Below are 20014 nucleotides of genomic sequence, written 5' to 3'. Positions count from 1 at the left end.
TTCATCACTTGTACTCAGTGTCTGAGGCTTCTCGCTTAAGTGTCCAATAATAATCAGTCGGCATTGATAGACACCATTATTTCTCTATGACCGCAAAGTCCTGGTGAAATCCCTCACCATGATCATTGATGACAGTGCCGAGATTTGCATTCTAAGTGGGAATGCAGAAAATGAATCTTTTATGACAATGTTGCACTTAATGGTTTTGTCTGTTTGAAGCATGTTATTAAACAGCTGCATGTAGTTTTGTGCTCTGTAGTGGTCAAGAAAATTTTCAACAACGTTCTTCAATGCTTTCCCTGCAATTTTCTCCGGTCCCACTAGAAGCTCTTCGAATTGCCTGTCATTGACGACCTGTTTGATTTGTGGACCACAAAAATGTGTTTCTTCATCTTGGCATCAGTTATTCTGTCTTGAATTATGAATTGAAATAACAAATACAGACAATTAAAAAAAACAGTGCATGATAGGGAAATTTCATAGTGATTTTCATGATCAGCAGTCCAAAATCTATAAGATATGTCGAAAAGTTGTCCTGTGTATTTTAATGATATACAATATCTAATTAAATCACACCTGTCTTTTCTATTTTGTTTAAACCATTAAAAAATTAAAAGTCAAATGGACAGATGGGCTGCTTGCAAAGTCTGAGTAACTTGGTCTCACACAGAATTGTATCACATACCTTCTCTCCCTTGAGGCCTGGATCACCTTTAGTTCCTTTAAATCCCTGCAACCCTTGTTTACCCTGAAATGAAAATGAAAAAAAAAACTGTTTTTAAAGAAAAGGCAAGACTATTTATCTCATCTTACAAAAAAGTCATGAGGCCATACTTAAACAAGGACCACACTTGATTCCCGACAATCCTAATCCTTTGGAGACCCTTGAGATCAAATAATTAAAGTTCAAAGTAAATTTATTATCACAGTACTTATATGTCATCATATAAAACCCCTGAGATTCACTTTCTTGCAGGCATACTCAATAAATCCAAAAAATAATAACCATAATGGAATAATTGAAAGACCACACCAACATGGCAAGCAACCAATGTGTAGAAGACAATAAACTGTGCAAATGCAAAAAGAAAGAAATAATAATAATAAATAAGCAATAGATATTGAGAACACAAGATGAAGAGTCCTTGAAAGTGAGTTCCAGAGGTTGTGGGAACAGTTCGGTGATGGGGCAAGTGAGGCTGAGTGAAGTTATCCCCTCTGGTTCAGGAGTCTGATGGTTGAGGGGTCATAACTGTTCCTGAGCCTGGTGGTGTGGGTCCTGAAGCTCCTGTATCTTCTTTCTGATGGCAGCAGTGGGAACACAGAACATAGAACACTACGGCACGTTCAGGCCCTGCAGCTCATGAAGTTGTGCCAACCTTTTAACCTACTCTTGAGAGTAATCTAATTCTTCCCTCCCACATAGCCCTCCATTTTTCTATCTTCCATGTGCCTATCTATGAGTTTCTTTAAAGCCTCTAATGAATCTCTACCTCTACCCCAGGCAGCACATTCCACATATCCACCACTCTTGGCTCTGATATTCTCCCCTATATTTTCCTTCAATTAGTTTTAAAATTATGGCTTCCTGGTCTTAGCCATTTCCACCCTGAGAGAAACGTCTCTGACTAACCACTCGACGTATGCCTCTATTCATCTGTTACACCTCTATCAAGTCACCACTCATTCTCCTTCACTCCAAAGAAAAAAGCCCCACCCCACTATAGAATTATAGAATAATTTCAGCAAAGAACAAGGCTATTTGCCCCTTCAAGTTCATTTTGGACCTCTGTGGAGCAGTCTATGACATCTCATTCCCCTACAGTCCCTTGCTCTGCTCACTTTATACCCACGATTACGTGGCTAAGTACAGTCCCAGTGCATATTTAAGTTTGCTGATGACACTAGTGTTGCCATGTACAAAGAAGGTTAAAAATCTGACTGAGTGGTGCAACAACAATAACTTCTCACTCATCGTCACTAAAACCAAAGAACTGGTTATTGACTACAGGAGGAGGAAACTGCTGGCCCATGAGCCAGTCTTCAATAGTGAATCAGAGGTAGAGAGGGTCAGTAACTTTAAATTCCTTGGTGTTATCATTTCAGGGGATCTGTCCTGGGTCAAGCACGTAAACGACATTACAAAAAAGGCATGACAACACCTCTATTTTTTTGAAAACTTTGCTTAAGTTTGGCATGTTACCTAAAATTCTGATGAATTTCTACAAGTGCATAGTGGAGAGTATCCTGGTTGAATCACGGCCTGGTAGGGAAACACCAATGCCCAGGAATGGAAAAGGCTACAGAAAGTAATGGATACAGCCCAGCCAATCAAGGGCAAAGCCCTTCCCACCGTTCAGCACATTGACCTGAAGAAAGCAGCTTCCATCATTAAGGACCTGCACCATCCAGGCCATGCTCTCTTCTCACTACTACCATTGGGCGGGAGATACAGAAGCCTTAGGTCCCACACTACCACATTCAGCAACCATTTCTCCCCCTCAGCCGTCAGACTCCTGAACCAGCGTGAATAAATTCACTCACCTCAAAACTGAATTGATTCCACAACCCACAGGTTCACTTTCAAGGACTCTGTAAATCATATTTTCAGCATATATTTTTCTGTTTTCTCAATTTGTCTTTTACACATTGGCTGTTCGTCAGGTTTTGTTTTTATGTATAGTTTTTCATAATTTCTATCGTTTTCTTTTTCTTCCTCTACAAATGCCTGGAAGCGCGATGCTATTACAGCGCAGCGAGCTCGGAGTTCAGTTCTGGTGCCGTTTTGTAAGGAGCCTCTGGACATCATTCCTGTGGAATGTGTGGGTTTCCTCTGGGTGTCCCGGTGTCCTCCCACAGTCCAAAGGCGTACTAATAGGTTAATTGATCATTGTAACTTGTCCTTTGATTAGGTTAGGCTTAATCAGGGTTGTGGTTGATGGGATGGCCTTCTCTGCACTGCATCGCTAAAGAAATAAATAAAAATCTCAAGGGAGTATATGGTGACATACAATACTGTGCAAAAGTCTGAAGCGAAGATGCTTTCATAAATAATAAACATCAAAAAATTACTACAAAGAGCAGTATCGGCACAAAACTAAATCAAATCATTATTTAGATTGACTATCCTTTGCCTTTAAAACTCCATCATCTCTCTTAGGTACACACTGTTGTGCAGTTTTATAAGAAAATCAGCTGGTAGGTTGTCCCAAGCATCTTGGAGAACTTGCCACAGTTCTTCTGCAGACTTTGGCTGCCTGGCTTGCTTCTGTCTCTCCAGTTAACCCCAGACAGCCTCGATGATGATGAGTTCAGGCTTCTGCAGAGGCCATCCCATCTGAAACCATATAAAAAATCTAGGGTGCCTAAGACTGCATACGTCTGTATATGACTGTGTACACAGTTCTGTATATGTACTTAGATAATAGATAGATAGAAAGTCGTACTTTATTGATCCCGAGGGAAATTAGGTTTCGTTACAGCTGCACCAACCAAGAACAGAGTACAAACATAGCAATACAAAACCACAAACAATCAAATAATAATAGGTAAACCATGCCAGACGGAACTAAGTCCAGGACCAGCCCACTGGCCCAGGGTGTCCGACCCTCCAAGGGAGGAGCTGCAAAGTTTGATGGCCACAGGCAGGAATGACTTCCCATGACGCTCAGAGCTGTATGAGTCTCTGGCTGAATGTACTCCTGTGCCCAATGGTATAAATGATGTTACACGCCGACATCGGGTTGGCAGAGGGAGGGATGTACACAACAACCACAGTTGCATGTGAGATTTCCCTTGGCAAATAACATGGCCAGAGTCCAACAGCAAAAAGTTCAATATCCAGGCTCAAACGCGTTCCTTGATCGTAATATGACCAGGATTACACCTGGTAAGTAAATTTATTTGATTTTGTTTCAATTGGCTTTGACCATACCACCATAGATATAGGAGCAGAATTAGGCCATTTGGCCCATCAAGCCTGCTCTGCTATTTCATCATGGCTGATCCACTTTCCCTCTCAGCCCCAATCTCCTGTCTTCTCCCCACATCCTTTCATGCCCTGATCTATCAAACTCCGCCTTAAATACATCCAATGACTTGGCCTCCACAGCCACCTTTGGCAATGAATTTCACAGACTCATCACTTACTGGCAAAATAAATTCCTCCTCATTTTCATTTTAAAAGGGCACCCCTGTATCCTGAGGCTACGTCCTCTGGTCTTAGCCTCTTCCATCATAAGAAACACCCTCTCCACATCCACTCTGTCAACGTGCTTCAACATTCAATGGGTTTCAATGAGGTCACCCTCATACTTCTGAATTCTAGTGAGTAGAGGGTCAGAGCCATCAAACGCTCCTCATATGACAAGCCTTTCAATTCTGGAATCATTTTTGTGAACCTCCTTGAACCCTCTCAATGTCAACACATCCTTTCTTAGATAAGGGGCCAAAAACTGCTCCAAGTGAGGCCTCACCAGTGCTTTATAAAGTCTCGGCTCCAAAGTCCCTTTGCACCTCAGAATTTTGTATTTTATCTCCATTTAGAAAATAGTTGATGCTTTTATTTCTTCTACCAAAGTGCATGACCATACACTTACCGACACTGTGTTAAATTTACCAGTTCATTTCCCATTCTCCAAAACTGTGTAAGCCTTTCTGACATTTCATGGCTCCAATCACGGAGGTACATGGAGGCATTTTGGAGCCCATGATAACTGTGGCTGAATGAGATCCAACAGGACAACCCACAGTCTCTGAATGTCATCTCGTCAAGTCAGTAATGTAGACTGCTTTGCAAGTGAGACAGCTCCCAACAATAAAAACTTGGCCTTGCTCTAAAAATGGACCGCACTGACATCAAAAATAAGTGTACAGTGGAGGACAAATTGTACTTGTCAATACAATTTAATTTCAGCTTTAGTCATCTTCTTGGAAATATCGTGAGATGGAGAATAAAGGAGACTTCTAAATGATCCTGGCCATGACTTTTCTTAGAAAGTGCTTTTCAATTGCTTCTACTCACACATCATTTAAAAAAGACTTTTTCAAATCTAAATCCAACTTTTTAAAACATTTGCAGTATATTTAACTCTGTCATTATATCTGGTAACCCTGTCTGGTGGATGTCGTCTTTCACCTTCCGGCTGAATCATGGGGTTGTAAGTTCTTGCTTATTTTCAGACCATAAAATACAGGAGCAGAATTAGGCCACTTGGCCCATCGAGTCTGCTCCCCCATTTCATCATGGCTGATCCAATTTCCCACTCAGCCCCAATCTTCTACCCACTCCCCGTATCCCTTCATTCCCTGAGTGATCAAGAATCTATCAACCTCTGCCTTAAATACGCCCAGTAATCTGACCCCCACAGCAGCCTACGGCAATGAAATCTGGCTAAAGTAATTTCTCATCATCTTCATTCTCTGGCTAAAGAAATTTTTCCTCATCTCTGTTCTAAATGGATGTTCCTCTATTCTGAGGCTGTACTCTCGGGTCCTAGATTTCCTCACCATTGGAAACACCCTCTCCATATCCACTCTATCGAGACGTTTCAATACTCGATAGGTTTCAATGAGTCCCCCCACCATTCTTCTGAATTCCAGTGAGTACAGGCCCAGAGCCTTCAATCAGTCCTCATATAGTAACTCTTTTATTCCCAGAATCATTCTTGTAAACCTCCTCTGAACCCTCTCCAACGTCAACACATCCTTTCTTAGATAAGTGGTCCAAAACCCCACAATGCTTCAAGTGAGGCCTTACTAAGTACCCTATCCAGCTTTGCCTATAAACGTAGAAAGTACAGCACATTACAGGCCCTTCAGCCCAAATTTTAACCTACTCAGTATCAAACTAACCCTGGTTAGACTGCAAACATGGGGAATTCTGCAGATGCTGGAAATTCAAGCAACACACATCACAGTTGCTGGTGAACGCAGCAGGCCAGGTAGCATCTCTAGGAAGAGATACAGTCAATGTTTTGGGCCGAGACCCTTCGTCAGGACTAACTGAAGGAAGAGCTAGTAAGAGATTTGAAAGTGGGAGGGAGAGGGGGAGATCCAAAATGATAGGAGAAAACAGGAGGGCGGGGGGATGGAGCCAAGAGCTGGACAGGTGATTGGCAAAAGGGATATGAGAGGATCATGGGACAGGAGGCCTAGGGAGAAGGAAAAGGAGGGAGGGGGGAAAAATCTCCCAGTGGCCACACATTTTAATTCCACATCCCATTCCCATTCTGATATGTCTATCCACGGCCTCCTCAACTGTAAAGATGAAGCCACACTCAGGTTGAAGGAACAACACCTTATATTCCGTCTGGGTAGCCTCCAACCTGATGGCATGAACATCGTCTTCTCTAACTTCCGCTAATGCCCCGCCTCCCCCTCGTACCCTATCCGTTATTTATTTTTATATACACATTCTTTCTCTCTCTCTCCTTTTTCTCCCTCTGTCCCTCTGACTATACCCCTTGCCCATCCTCTGGGTTTCCCCCACCCCCTTGTCTTTCTCCCCGGACCTCCTGTCCCATGATCCTCTCATATCCCTTTTGCCAATCACCTGTCCAGCTCTTGGCTCCATCCCTCCCCCTCCTGTCTTCTCCTATCATTTTGGATCTCCCCCTCCCCCTCCCACTTTCAAATCTCTTACTAGCTCTCCCTTCAGTTAGTCCTGACGAAGGGTCTCGGCCTGAAACGACTGTACCTCCTCCTAGAGATGCTGCCTGGCCTGCTGCGTTCACCAGCAACTTTGATGTATGTTCCTGGTTAGGCTGTCTGCTTTATCGAGGCAGCACAAGAAGTGTAGACAGAGTCCATGGAGGACAGACTCTTTGAAAGTTCATAAGTTATGAGAAGGAAGCTCTTCAGCCAGTGGGTGGTAAATCTGTGGAATTCATTGCCACAGACAGATGTGGAGGTCGAATTACTGAGCATATTTAAAGCAGTTGATTCATGAGGGTGTCAAAGTCTATGGACAGAAGACAGGAGAAGGGGATTGAGAGGGAAAGTAAATCAAAGTTCGAAGTTCAAATTAAATTTATTATCAATGTACATATGTGTCACCATGTACAACTATGGTATTCATTTTCTTGCAATTGTAATTGACGTCCAGCAACCCCTAATAGAATCAATGAAAAGCCTCACTGACAGGGCTGACAACCAGTGTGTAAAAGACAACAAATACACAAAGAAATAAAGTAAGGGAACAACAATAATAATAAATAAATAAATAAATAATCAATAAGTGTCGAGAATATGGGATGAAGAGTCCTTGAAAGCGAGTCTATAGGTTGTGGAACAGGTAGTGATGGGGCAAGTGAAGTTATCCCCTCTGGGCAGAGAGAATTCGGTTCAAGAGCCTGATGGTTGAGGGGTAATAACTCTTCCTGAACCTGGTGGTGTGCGTCCTGAGGCTCTTGTACCTTTTCTCTGATGGCAGCAGTGAGATGAGAACATGACTTGCGTGGTGGGAGTCTGTGATGATGGACGCTGCTTTCCTGCGACAACGCTCCGTGTAGATGTGCTCATTGGTGGGGAGGGCTTTACCCTTGATGGACTGGGCCATATTGAATAATTTTTGTAAGATTTTCCATTCGGGGGCATTGGTATTCCCATACCAGGCTGTGATGCAGCCAGTCAATATGTTAGATGTCCTGCCATGATGGAATGGTGGAGCAGACTTGATGGGCCAAATGGCCTAATTCTGTGGCTATGCTCTTATTTGAAAGTTGATTGAATGGGTGAAATGGCACTATGCTAGTTTTCAAGGTTTTAGGTTGAGGTAGAATAGGTTTGGGTATGTGTTACGCCTAGATCGTTGCCCAATTCAGTTCTGAAATTATCCACACAACATAGTGATGCAGTTAGAAAGAAGGCACGACAGTGGCTATATTGCGTTACGAGTTCGAGGAGACTTGGTAGTACACCAAAGATTTGCAAATTTCTACAGGCATACCGCTGGAGGCGTTCTAACTGGATACATCACTATCTAGTGCGGAGGGGCCGCAGCGCAGGATCAGAAACAGCTGCAGTAAGTTATAAACTCAGCCAGCTCCATCGTGGGCACCAGCCTCCCCGGCATCCAGGACACCTTCAAAAGGCGATGCCTCAGAAAGGTGGCATCCATTATCGGGACGTGCCCTCTTCTCATTGCTACCATCAAGAAGGAGGTACGGGAGCCTGAAGACTCACACTCAAGACCTTAGGAACAGCTTCTTCCCCTCTGCCATCAGATATCTGAATGGATGATGAACACATATACACTACACCAATATATATATTTTTTGTACTGCTTACTTAATTTAATTTTTAAAAACATATTTTATATTGTAATTTATAGATCTTTTATTTATCTGTATTTTAATATACTTCTGCATAAAACAACAAAGTACAAGACACGAGAAAAGCGGCGAATGCTGGAAATCCAAAGTAACATGCTCAAAGTGCTGGAGGAACTCAGCTGGCCAGGCAGCATTGATGGGAGAGGATAAACAGCTGACGTCTCGGCTACTATCCTTCATCATGGCTGATCCCGGAGTGGTTCCCAATAGTGCTGGGAAATGTATGGTGATGCATTTTGGTAAAAGGAACAACAGCGTAGTTGATTATCTAACTGGGGAGAAGGTTCAAACATCAGAGGTGCTGAGGGACTTAGGAGTCCTCGTGCAGGACTCCCAGAAGGTTAATTTACAGGTTGAGTCTGTGGAAAAGAAGGCAAATACAACGTTGGCATTTATTTCAAGCAGAATAGAATATAAAAACAAGGAGATAATGCTGAGTCTTTTATGAGACACTAGTCAGGCTGCACTTGGAGTATTGCCAACAGGTTTGGGCCCCATATCTCAGAAAGGATGTGTTGTTATTGAAGAGAGTCCAGAGGAGGTTCATGAGGATGATTCCAGGAATGAATGGGTTAACATATGAGGAGTGTTTGGCAGCTTTGGGCCTGTACTCACTGGAATTTAAAATAATGCAGCGGGGGTGGGGGGTGGGGATCTCATTGAAATCTACTGTATGTTGAAAGGACTAGATAAGGTGGGTGTGGAGAGGATGTTTCCTGTGGTGGGGGAATCCAGAACTAGAGGGCCCAGCCTCAAAATTGAGGAGTGACACTTTAGAACAGAAGTAAGGAGGAATTTTGTTATTTTAGCCAGAGAGTAGTAAATCTGTGGAATGCGTCTGCCACAGACTGCGTTAGAGGCCAAGTCTATGGGTATATTTAATGCGGAAGTTGATAACTTCCTGATCGATCATGGTATCAAAAGGATACGGCAAGTAGGCAGGTGTGTGGGGTTGAGTGGGATCCGGGATCAGCCATGATGGAATGGCAGAGCAGACTCGATGGGCTGAATGGCCTAATTCTGCTCCTACATCTTATGGTCTTATGATCGTGACCTGATGAAGGGTCTCGGCCCGAAACATCAGCTGTTTATTCTTTTCCATAGCTGCCGCCTGGCCTGCTACATTTCAGGACGTTAAGCCAGTGATATTAAAACTGATTCTGATTTGGAAAGTGCGAGGAAGAGACCTTGTCTCTATGGGGTCTGTGCATGGAAACGCCTATCAACACGATTGTGGACAGGGAGATATCATGGCGGCAATATGATCACACAAACATGGCTCTTGGATCGCCTGCTGCTGTCGAGCAAATATAAGAGCACTTTTTGATGGTGCTGCAAATGACTTGTTGAAAATGATACTGTAATTGATACAGAGTACATTCCCAGCTTTGTTGCTGCTGCCTGAAGAATCACTTTCATACAACTGCTTGGCTATTTCAGGTCCTAAATTGCGAGTCCATAATCATACCAAGATCAGATCGAGTGATAATGACAGATTTCCTTTCCTCAAAGGCATTGGTGAATGAGATGGCTTTTGTAGCAATCAGTCTGCTTCACTTTTACCTTCACTCTCTTCAGGAAGGAGGTACAGGAGCCTCAGGACCCACACCATCAGGTTCGGGAACAGTTATTACCCTCCCAACAATCAGGCTGCCGAACCGGATGACAGAGCTTAACGCATCTTCACTTGCCCCATGAGTAAATGGGTTTTGAACCCCGATCCGTGAGTGCAGGCACTGCCAACTATTGCACTAACCCCTCCACTACTGTGCTGCAAGGAGAATAAGCTACACATCTACAGGTTCATCCTGTCCAATAATACATGAAATAGGACCGAAACTACTCCTGAACACATCTACACGGAGTGCTGTGGTGATGCTCTCTTCTCACTACTGCCATCAGGGAGGTGGTACAGGAGCCTCAGGACACACACCACCAAGTTCAGGAACAGTTATGACCCCTCAACTATCAGGCTCTTGACCAGAGAGGATAACCTCACTGAACTTCACTCGCCCCATCACTGAAATATTCCCACAACCTATGGACTCACTTTCAAGGACTCTTCTCATGTTTTCAATATTTATTTGTCTATTTGCTCATTCACCTATCTATTTATTTATTGTTTTTTCTTTCTTTCTTTTTGTATTTGTACACTTGTCTTATGCAGGCTGATTGTCCCTTTCATTGATTCTGTTACATTTCTCGGATTTATTGAGTATGCCCACAAGGAAGCAAATCTCAGGGTTGTATACGGTGACATATACAATACGTACTTTGAACTTTTCCCAGATTTACTTAAGTAAGTTTAAGTTGCTGAGTATTGAGGGGAGGTTTGAACCCATGTCTCTCAGTCTTTAGTCCAGGCTTCCAGATTCCAAACCCAGAAAAGTTCAATGTTCAACATTCAGATTCACTATCTAAGTGTGTATAGTACTATGGGCTTCATTTGCTTGCAAGCACTCTCAGTAGAGCAGAGATGAATAGTAACAATCAATGAAAACTCCAAAGAAAGACTGACAAACCGAGCAAATACAAGAAGAAACAAGGAACAATAATAATAAGATCACAAGACCAGAAGATTGCGGGAGCAGAATTAGGCCACTTGGCCCATCTAGCCTGGGCACAAATCATTTTTTCAGTATTATTTATTTACTTATTTTCCTAGGAACCTATCGAATGGTGAAAGGCCCTGATAGGGTGGATGTGAGGAGGATGTTTCCTATGGTGGGAGAGTTTAAGACCAGAGGACACAGCCTCAGAATAGAGGGTGGTCCTTTTAGAACCGAGAAGAGGAGGGATTTCTTCAGCCAGAGGGTGGTGAATCTGTGGAATTTTTGCCACAGGTGGCTGTGGAGGCCAAGTATTTATGTCTATTTAAGGCAGAGGTTGATAGATTCTTGATTGGTCAGGGCATGAAAGGATACGGGGCGAAGGCAGGAGATAGTGACTGAGAGGGAAAGTGGATCAGCCATGATGAAATGGCAGAGCAGGTTCAATGGGCCAAATGAACTAATTCTGCTCCTATATCGTATGATCTTAACACATACAATCTTCTGTCATCTCATTTCTCTTCATCTAACTCTATCAATGCCACAGACAATTCAAAACCTCAAACATCCTTTACTTTCTTCAACAGGCCTTTAAATAGTCACTGCTAGCTTGACTACCTCTTCTATGTTGTATCTTCTGTTACCTTGGATGTGTCTGCTTTCCCAGCACAATTTAATTTATTTTTTCCCAACACAATTTATTCCCAGCACAATAACAACTTCTGTAATTGTTATATGGTTATAATTTCCAACACTGTGAAAGAGGCCCTTTGTTGGTTGAGGTCAACCATGGACATTGCATCCCAGCTGTGTGTGAAAGCCTTTACCCAAGCCAGGGAAGTATGATATGGAGAGCAGGCTGTTGCCCATGTAGTAGGCTTCCCAGCTCAATGCAGCTGATGAATCCAAAGGAATGGCAGAGACTGACGCAGTTTGCCACCAGTGGCGTCTCAGGAGTTGTCAGACTGCGTTGAACTCAACGTCGCACTACTATAGGGACTGCAGCTCCCTATTTTCCTCAAGGATTAGTCCAGAAGTGCCTATAGCAGCAGAGGTTTGAGATCAGAGTTTTCCTTCTCCTAGATCAGCTGCCAACCACGGCTGATGAGGCCCATTGGCCTGTCACTACACAGCTAGCCATTACCTCTTGTGCTGTCTTATCCCCTGGTTTCCTCTGTTTGCCAATTTGATTTCCAGGTTCCTGTTTCTGATCATCAGACTACCAGTGTTGATTCAGTAAGAGTGACGGGGAGCAGAGAACACTACAGCGCAGTACAGGCCCTTTGGCCCATCGTGCTGATCCTTTAACCTGCTCTGAGATCAATCTAACACACAAGGTTCTAGGGGAACTCAGCTGGTCGGGTAGCATCTATAGATGGGAATAACCAGTTGACATTTCGGGCTGAGACTGCCTGATTTGCTGAGTATTTTGTCTGTTACTCTAGATTTTCAACATTTACAAATTTTCTTCTGTACAATCTAACCCTTCCCTCCCACGTAACCCTACATTTTTCTATCATCCATGTGCTCATCTTACAGTTCCCTAAATGTCCCTAATTTATCTGCCTCTACCACCATCCCTGGCAGTGTGTTCCATACACCCACCACACTCGGCGTAAAAAGAAAATTACCTCTGAGATTTCCCCTGTACTTTCTTCCAAATGCCCTAAAATAATAATGCCCCCTCATTGTAGCCCTTCCCACCCTGGGAGAAAAATCTCCGGATGTCCGCTCTACCTATGCCTCTTAATGTCTTGTACACCTCGATCAAGTCACCTCTCATCCTCCTTCACTCCAAAGAAAAAACCCATAACTCACTCAACCATTCCTCAAACAATGTGCTCTCTAATCCTGGTAAATCTCCTCTGCATCCTCCCTAAAGCTTCCACATGCTTCCCATAAAGTGGTGAGCAAACTGAACAGCAACTGAGTATATTCTGTGTCACCACATTGGTCGTCAGCATACCGCAGTTCAACTTTTGCACAATGACCAGCATACTTACAGACAGTCCATCTTTTCCAGGGACCCCCTGTAATGACAGAGCAGAGTTAGAAAGGGGTCCTCATGGGAATAAAAGAGAAAAGTTAAGCCTCATTGGCATGGACCACAGCTTGAACATCAGTAGATCTTAAACCAGAGCAGCACACACAAAATGCTGGGAGAAATCAACAGGTCAGAAATTGATATCCATGCCACCAGGTTGGAAGCAACCCGGTATGTAATATAAGGTGTTCCTCCTCCACCCTGGGTGTGTTCTCATCTTGGCACAAGAGGAGACCATAGACTGACATGTTAGAACGGGAATGGCAATCAGAATTAAAATGTTTGGCTACCGGGAAATTCTGTTTCTGGGGGGATAGAGCAGAGATGCTCAACAAAGCAGTCCCCCAGTTTACGACAGGTCTCACCAATGTAGAGCAGGCTGCATCATGAGCACTGGCCACAATAGGTGATCCCAGCATGTCCACAGGTGAAGTTTTGCCTCACCTGGAAGGAGTGACAGGGGCCCTGAATGGAGGTGAGGGAGGAAGTAAATGGGCAGGTATAGCACGAATGGACATGGATATGGAGGGAACAATCCCTGTAGAAAGTGTGGGGAGGGCAGGGTGGAAAGGTAAAGATATGTTTGGTGGTAAGATCCCTCTAGAGATGGCGGAAGTTGCAGAGGATCATGTGTCAGATGCAAAGGCTCACGGGATATTAGGTAAGGACAAGAGGAAACTCCATCACTGTTCAGGCAGAGAGAAGATGGAGTAAGCATGGACATTTGTGAAATGGAGGAGATGTGGGTAAGGACAGCATCAGAGGTTTTACATTTTGTGTGTGAGAGAGAGAGAGAGAGAGAGAGAGCGCGCGTGTGTGTGTGTGTGTGTGTGAGCGTGTGTGTGTGTGTGTGAGCTTGTGTGTGTGTGTGTGTGTGTGTGTGTGTGTGTGAGCGTGTGTGTGTGTGTGTGTGTGTGTGTGTGTGTGTGTATGTGTTGCCTCCAGCCTGTTGTGTTCAGAAACATGATCTCTTTTGATCAGGGTTCAGTTAAACAGAAGAAAAGGTGAGGAGCTGAGAAAAGCCCACGGTTAATTCACTCACCACTTTTCCATCTTTTCCAGGTGGACCGGGGGGACCAGCTGGTCCTCGTGGGCCAAATTCAGCAGGATGACCGTTCTTGGGGGTCCAGGGAATCCAGGGATGGCCAGCAGCTCCAGGGATTCCTGGTTCACCCTTCTGACCCTTGACCCCAGGCAATGTCACTATGTCTTCATCCTACGGGTAAGTCAATAAAAACACAAGATAGGGTGATATTGTAAGAAACCATTTTAAGGTGATTGGAGGAAAACGTTCAAGATTCAAGATTATCTATTTTCAACTGTAAAGGAGGGCAAAATGATTGTTACTCCGATCCGAGACAGCACAAAAAAAAACACAATAAGCATAAAGAATGCAATACAAATGGTAAAAAGACAATAAAAATAAATATAAAAGCAATCTATACTGTAAAACACAATGTACAAGTAACTGTTACATGCTCGAGTTAGAAAGACACCACAGTAACACTGCAGTTAGCACGACACTACTAAAGCTCAGTGCGTTACGGAGTTCAGCATTCAATTCCAATGTCCTCTGTAAGGATTCTTCAAACATCCTCCCTCTGGAATACATGGGATTTCCCCGGGTGCTCCAGGTTCCTCCCACAGTCCGAAGACATACCGGGTAGGTGAACTGCTCTGTGATTAGGTTAGGCTTAAATCAGAGTTGGCAGGGGTTGCTGGGGTGGCTTAGCTCAAAGGGTCAAGAAGGGCCAACTCTACTCCTCATCGTACCTTTAAACAAAAAAACAATTAAATATAAATACTGACTTACTGTACGTATGTAGGTGGTGTGGATATGGAATGGGGCAGATTTAGGCCATTCTGCCCATCAATTCTTTTCTGCTATCCCATCATGGTTGATTTATTGTCCCTCTCAACCCCGTTCTCCTGCCTTCTCCCTGCCTTGATGCCCTGACTAATGAGACTTTGGTGGGGGCGGTTAAAGTGTGGGCATGTTGATCAGTCTGACAGCTTGGGGGAAGGAACAGCTTATGAGTCTCATGGTCAGAATCAGAATCAGGTTTAATATCACCGGCATATGGCGTGAAATTTGTTGTTTTGTGGTAGCAGTACAATGTAATACGTAATAATAAAAAATATAAATTGCTATATATATATAAAATAAAGTTAAATTAAATAAGTAGTGCAAAAATGTAGTGAGGTAGTATTCATGGTTCCATGTCCATTCAGAAATTTGATGGCAGAGGGAAGAAGCTGTTCCTGAATTGGTGATTATGTGCCTTCAGGCTCCTGTACCTCCTCCCTGATGGTGGCAATGGGAAGAGGGTGTGTCCTGGTTGATGGGGGTCCTTAGTGATGGATGCTGGTTTTTGATGCATTGGCCTTTAACGATGACCTGGATTCTGGGGAGGCTGGTGCCCATGATGGAGCTGACTGAGTTTTGTCATGGTCGGGTCTGTGAAGTCCGCATTCCGGTTCACGGACCAGTCCATTGATCCTTATTCCAGGTTTTCCGGTTTTCCCTTGTTCTGTTGATGCCTTAATTGAGGCACATGATTCTCATTTTGGGCTGGCTACATAAACAGCCACACAAAATTCTCTGCAGATGCTGGGGTCAAAGCAACACTCACAACACGCTGGAGGAACTCAGCAGGTCGGGCAGCATCCGTGGAAACGATCAGTCAACGTTTCTGGCCGGAACCCTTCGTCAGGTGACTGATCGTTTCCATGAATGCTGTCCGACCTGCTGAGTTCCTCCAGTGTGTTGTGAGTGTTACAAAAACAGCGCCTGGGTTCAGCTTCAGTTCCTGGACTGTTCCCTTCCCTTCTCCTTCCTTCTGTAGCCCTCGCCTGCTACCTTCGCCTGAAGCCTCGCCTGCTGCCATTGCCTGAAGCCTTGTCTGCTACCTTGCTTGTGTCCATGCCTCCGCTAGGTAGGTCCGGCCGTTTGCCGCTACCTTGTGTTGGGTACTGTCTCTGTGTCCACGCCTTCGCTAGGTAGGTCCGGCCGTTTGTCACTACCTTGAGTTGGGAACAGTCTCTGTGTCCATGCCTTCGCTAGGTAGGTTCGGCTGTTTGCCGCTACCTTGAGTTGGGAACCATCTCTTTGTGCCCTCGCCTCTTCTGGGTAGGTCTGGCCGTTTGCCACTACCTTGAGTGGAGATTTGTCTCTCAGTGTTCTGTGTATGAGTCCTGGCGCTAGGTCCTGCTCCCTAGGAGGGGTCCTGTCTCTGTGTTCCATGTTCCTGTTCTCTCATGACCAAGGCTCTGCGTTCCTGTCTCCCTCGACCAAGTCAAGGCTTTGTGTTCTCATCCTGTCCATGTGCCTCACCCAGCCCAGGAGTGCCTCGCCCAGCCCAGGATTACCTCACCCAGCCCGGTGCTGGGATTCCCTCGACCTGTCCAAGAGTCTCACGTCCAGTCCTGTTGCCACTCCTTGTCCTGTAGCTACGCCTTGTCCTAACCTACATCCGGGGTCTGAGCCCAAGTCAAGACCCAGGTTCTAGGTCCCTGTCCAGTCTCTGGCTCGGAGTCCTTGTCCAGGTTCCAAGTTCATAGTTCCTCGTCCAGGTCCCGCTTCCCTAGTCTAGTCGTAGCCCAGGCCCTGTATCCTAGCCTCGTCCAGGGCCTGTGTCTTGTCCAGCGTCGTTTCGTTCCCGCTTCCCTTGCTCTCTTGACAAACCTAGTCCTGTTCCTAGTACTTTGGTGTCTGTGTCTTGCATTTGGGTCCGCTCCCAGCGCCCCACTTATGACAAGTTCACAACTTTCTGCAGGGCTCTGTCCAGTAAATGATGTTTAAGGGAAATGCCAGAAGCTTCATACACTGAGGGTGGTTGGTGCGTGGAATGTGCGGCCAGCGGTGCCTACCCATCACATACAAAGTTCTCCCCACCACCTGGAGATCTGCACAAGTGGTATGTTGACCTTTATTGCTAAAGGACCTGAGCACAAGACTAGAGAGACTTTCTATAATTATACAGCCCCAGGTGATACCTGAAACAGGTCTGGACTCGCTACGTCTGGTTCATCACACATAGATTACTAGAGGAACTATAGAAATCAATAAGCAGTCGATGTTTCAGGCTGAACTCCTCCTTCAGGACTGGCCCGCTGAGTTCCTCCACTTTTGTGTGTGTGTTGCTCTGGATTTACAGCATCTACAGACTTCGTTGTGCTTGGAATGTTCCTCACCTTGATTTCTGAGATGGAAGGCTTGCCATCTGAGGACAGGTTCAGCCAGGGGTTCCCAACCTTTCTTTATGTCATGGAACCTTGCCATTAACTGAGGGGTCCACAGACCTCAGGTAGGGAACCCTAGTTTAAGAGACTGGCCCTATGTTCTCTTGGGTTCTGAGGAATGAGAGAGGATGTGATCTAAATGTTATAAAATTCCTGTGGAGATTGGCCGGGTGGATGGACACAGATCTGGTATTTTCTCAGGCTATCAGGGTCTGTAACGAGGACACCGGCTCATAATGAAGGGATGGCCTTTCAGGAAAGAGTCGAGATTTCTTTACCCAGAGGTGCAGAGTCTTTAAAATTCTCCACACACAATGGGCACGACACTCAGTCAATGATTATATTCAGGACAAAGACTGTTAGTTTTTGGAAATTCTGGGAATAAAAGGATGTGGTGTTAGTGCAGGAAAGTGACATAAAAACACTCATAAATCCAAGCAATTCTGCAGAAGCTGGAAATCCAAAGCAACACACACAACATGCTGGAGGAACTCAGCAAGTCAGGCAGCATCTATGGAGGGGAATAAACAGTTGACGTTTCGGGCCTGTTGAAGTGTGAAACGTCAAAGTAAGTATATTATCAAAGTAAATTTACATCACCATATAGTACCTTGAGATTCATTTTCTTGCAGGGATTTACAGGAAAATAAAGAAATACAGTAGAATTTATGAAAACTATACATAAACACTGACGACAACCCACATGCAAAAGAAGACAAAATGTCCAAATACAGAAAAGAAAACAATAGAAATCGCAAATAAATAAATACTGAGAACAGGAGTTGTAACGAGTCTTGTAAGTGAGTCTGTAGGTTGTGGAATTAGTTCAGTATTGCAGTGAGTGAAGATGGTGGGGGTCTTTGAGGGTGGATGTTGCTTTCTTGTGGCAGTGCTCCCAAAGGAACTCAGTGGTGAAGAGGTTTGACAGTGCCAAGACCCTTCATATTGAATGTTGGAGCAGGACTGAGAGTCTGAGTGAATGATACCTTTCCCTGAACTCCTGCCCAAAACTGCCCGCTGGCCACACGAAACCTGGACTATCTCTGTCTGCTGCAATTCACTCAAAGGCTCTGAAACCTGGCCTTCTACAGTTAAACATTAACACAACCAAGGCTTTGTAGCTGTGGGCAGGTCAGATTCCTCAGGAAGACGTAACAAGTTCAAAGAGATCTTATCAATAGAGAATACCAAACCAATGCCTTATAGTCTAGCCCAACAGTCTGGAGCACAGTTCAACCTCCCGCAGACTGCTGTTATAAATAGCTTTGTCTTAGTCAGATGGGGACTGAAAGGAATGGTGAAAGACAACATGCAGAATTTGGGAACCATGCACTTCACCAGTCAATATTCACCTTTGTAACCATGGATGGGGATAATCTGAACAATCACATGGGTTAAACAATGAACTTTCATGTTCTCTTCTCACTGCTACCATCAGGCCGGAGGTACAGGAAATTTGAGTCCCACGCCACTGGGTTCAGGAACAGTTATTGCCCCTCAACCATCAGTGTGGATAACTTCACTCACCCCGACACAGAACTGATATCCACAACCCACAGACTCACTCTCAAGGACTCATTGAGCAATACTGGGTCAGTGCTCAACTTCTTAGAGGGACAAGTGGCGTATAGCCACACAAGGTTGATGCTACAATTCGGCATTATTTAATTACTATTTTTAATACTTACACAGTTTGCCTTCTCCTGTATGTTGGTTGTCGGTCTTAGTTATTTATAGTTTTTAATAAATTCTGTTGTATTTCTTAGTCATAGAAAAGCACAGCACAGAAAAAGGCCCTTTGGCCCATCTAGTCTACGCCAAACCATTTAAATTGCTTACCCCCATCAACCTGCATCGGGAGCATAGCCCTCCATGTCCTACTATCCATGTACCTGTTCAAACTTGTCTTAAACATCGAAATCAAGCTCGTGTCCACACTTGCACTGGCGGCTCACGTCACACTCCCATGACGCTCTGAGTGCAGTAGTTGCTTCTTGTGTTTCCCTTAAATTTTTCACATTTCACCCTTAATTCATGGGCTCTGGTTGTAGTTCCACCCAACTTCAGAGGAAAAAGCCTACTTGCATTGACCCTATCTATACCCCTCATAATTTTGTATGCCTCTGATTCCTGTCTGCAAGAAAGTGGATCTCAAGGTAGTATATGGTGACACAATGTCCTTTGATAATAAATTCACTTTCAACTTTATTTACAAAGCGGCATGGGAGCACCTGGAATGAGCTGCTAGATGAAGTGTTTGAGACAGGTACAATTGCAACTTTAAAGAGGCATATGGAATGGTGGATGAAGGGGAAAGGGCTTGGAGGGTTATGGGCATCTGGGATCAGTAGGGAGGGATGCTGTGGTCAGCATGGACAATGTTTGGTATAAGGAACAAGCTGCCAGAGGAAGATGTGGAGTCCAAAGCAAGTCTAATGCTTAAAAAATGGTTTGTACAGTATGTGGATAGAATAGATGTGAGGGAATATGGACAAAAGCAAAGGCACCTTTATTGAATAAACCCCCAGCTCCCTCTTGTAACCCAATTTCTACTTTCCTTCTTGGGTAATAAAATTTCAATTTTCATTTCACAGCGCCATTGAGGAGGAGGAATGAATCAAGAAGCTGGGAGGTGATAGGTGGAAGACGTAAAGGGCTGAAGGAATCTGATTGGAGAGGAGAGTGGATCATGGGAGAAAAAGAAGGAGGAGGGGCACCCCCAGAGGGAGGTGATGGACGTGAGGTGAAGACATGAGGTAAGAGGGGAACAAGAATGGGGAATGGAAAGAAGGGGGGTGAGAAATTACCTGAAGCTGAGAATTTGATGTTCATGCCATCTTATTGGA

The 20014-nt window shown here is 44.5% G+C and overlaps 1 protein-coding gene across 3 annotated transcripts in view; it reads right to left on the bottom strand.

The window, feature by feature from the left end:
- LOC134356188 (collagen alpha-1(XV) chain-like) overlaps positions 1–20014 on the bottom strand; it is a 342799-nt gene that overhangs the window by 132882 nt on the left and 189903 nt on the right. For all 3 annotated transcript variants that reach the window (XM_063066926.1, XM_063066907.1, XM_063066918.1), the window contains 3 exons: positions 13969–14142; positions 12886–12912; positions 686–748 (listed from right to left, as the gene is read on the bottom strand). In XM_063066926.1, the coding sequence (XP_062922996.1) occupies positions 686–748; positions 12886–12912; positions 13969–14142 (264 nt within the window). The remainder of the gene's footprint in view (positions 1–685; positions 749–12885; positions 12913–13968; positions 14143–20014) is intronic.

This window comes from Mobula hypostoma, chromosome 1 (assembly GCF_963921235.1).
Source record: "Mobula hypostoma chromosome 1, sMobHyp1.1, whole genome shotgun sequence".
NCBI lineage: Eukaryota > Metazoa > Chordata > Chondrichthyes > Myliobatiformes > Myliobatidae > Mobula > Mobula hypostoma.
Note: the sequence above shows the minus strand (reverse complement) of the source record. Positions and strands in the feature narration are given on the sequence as shown.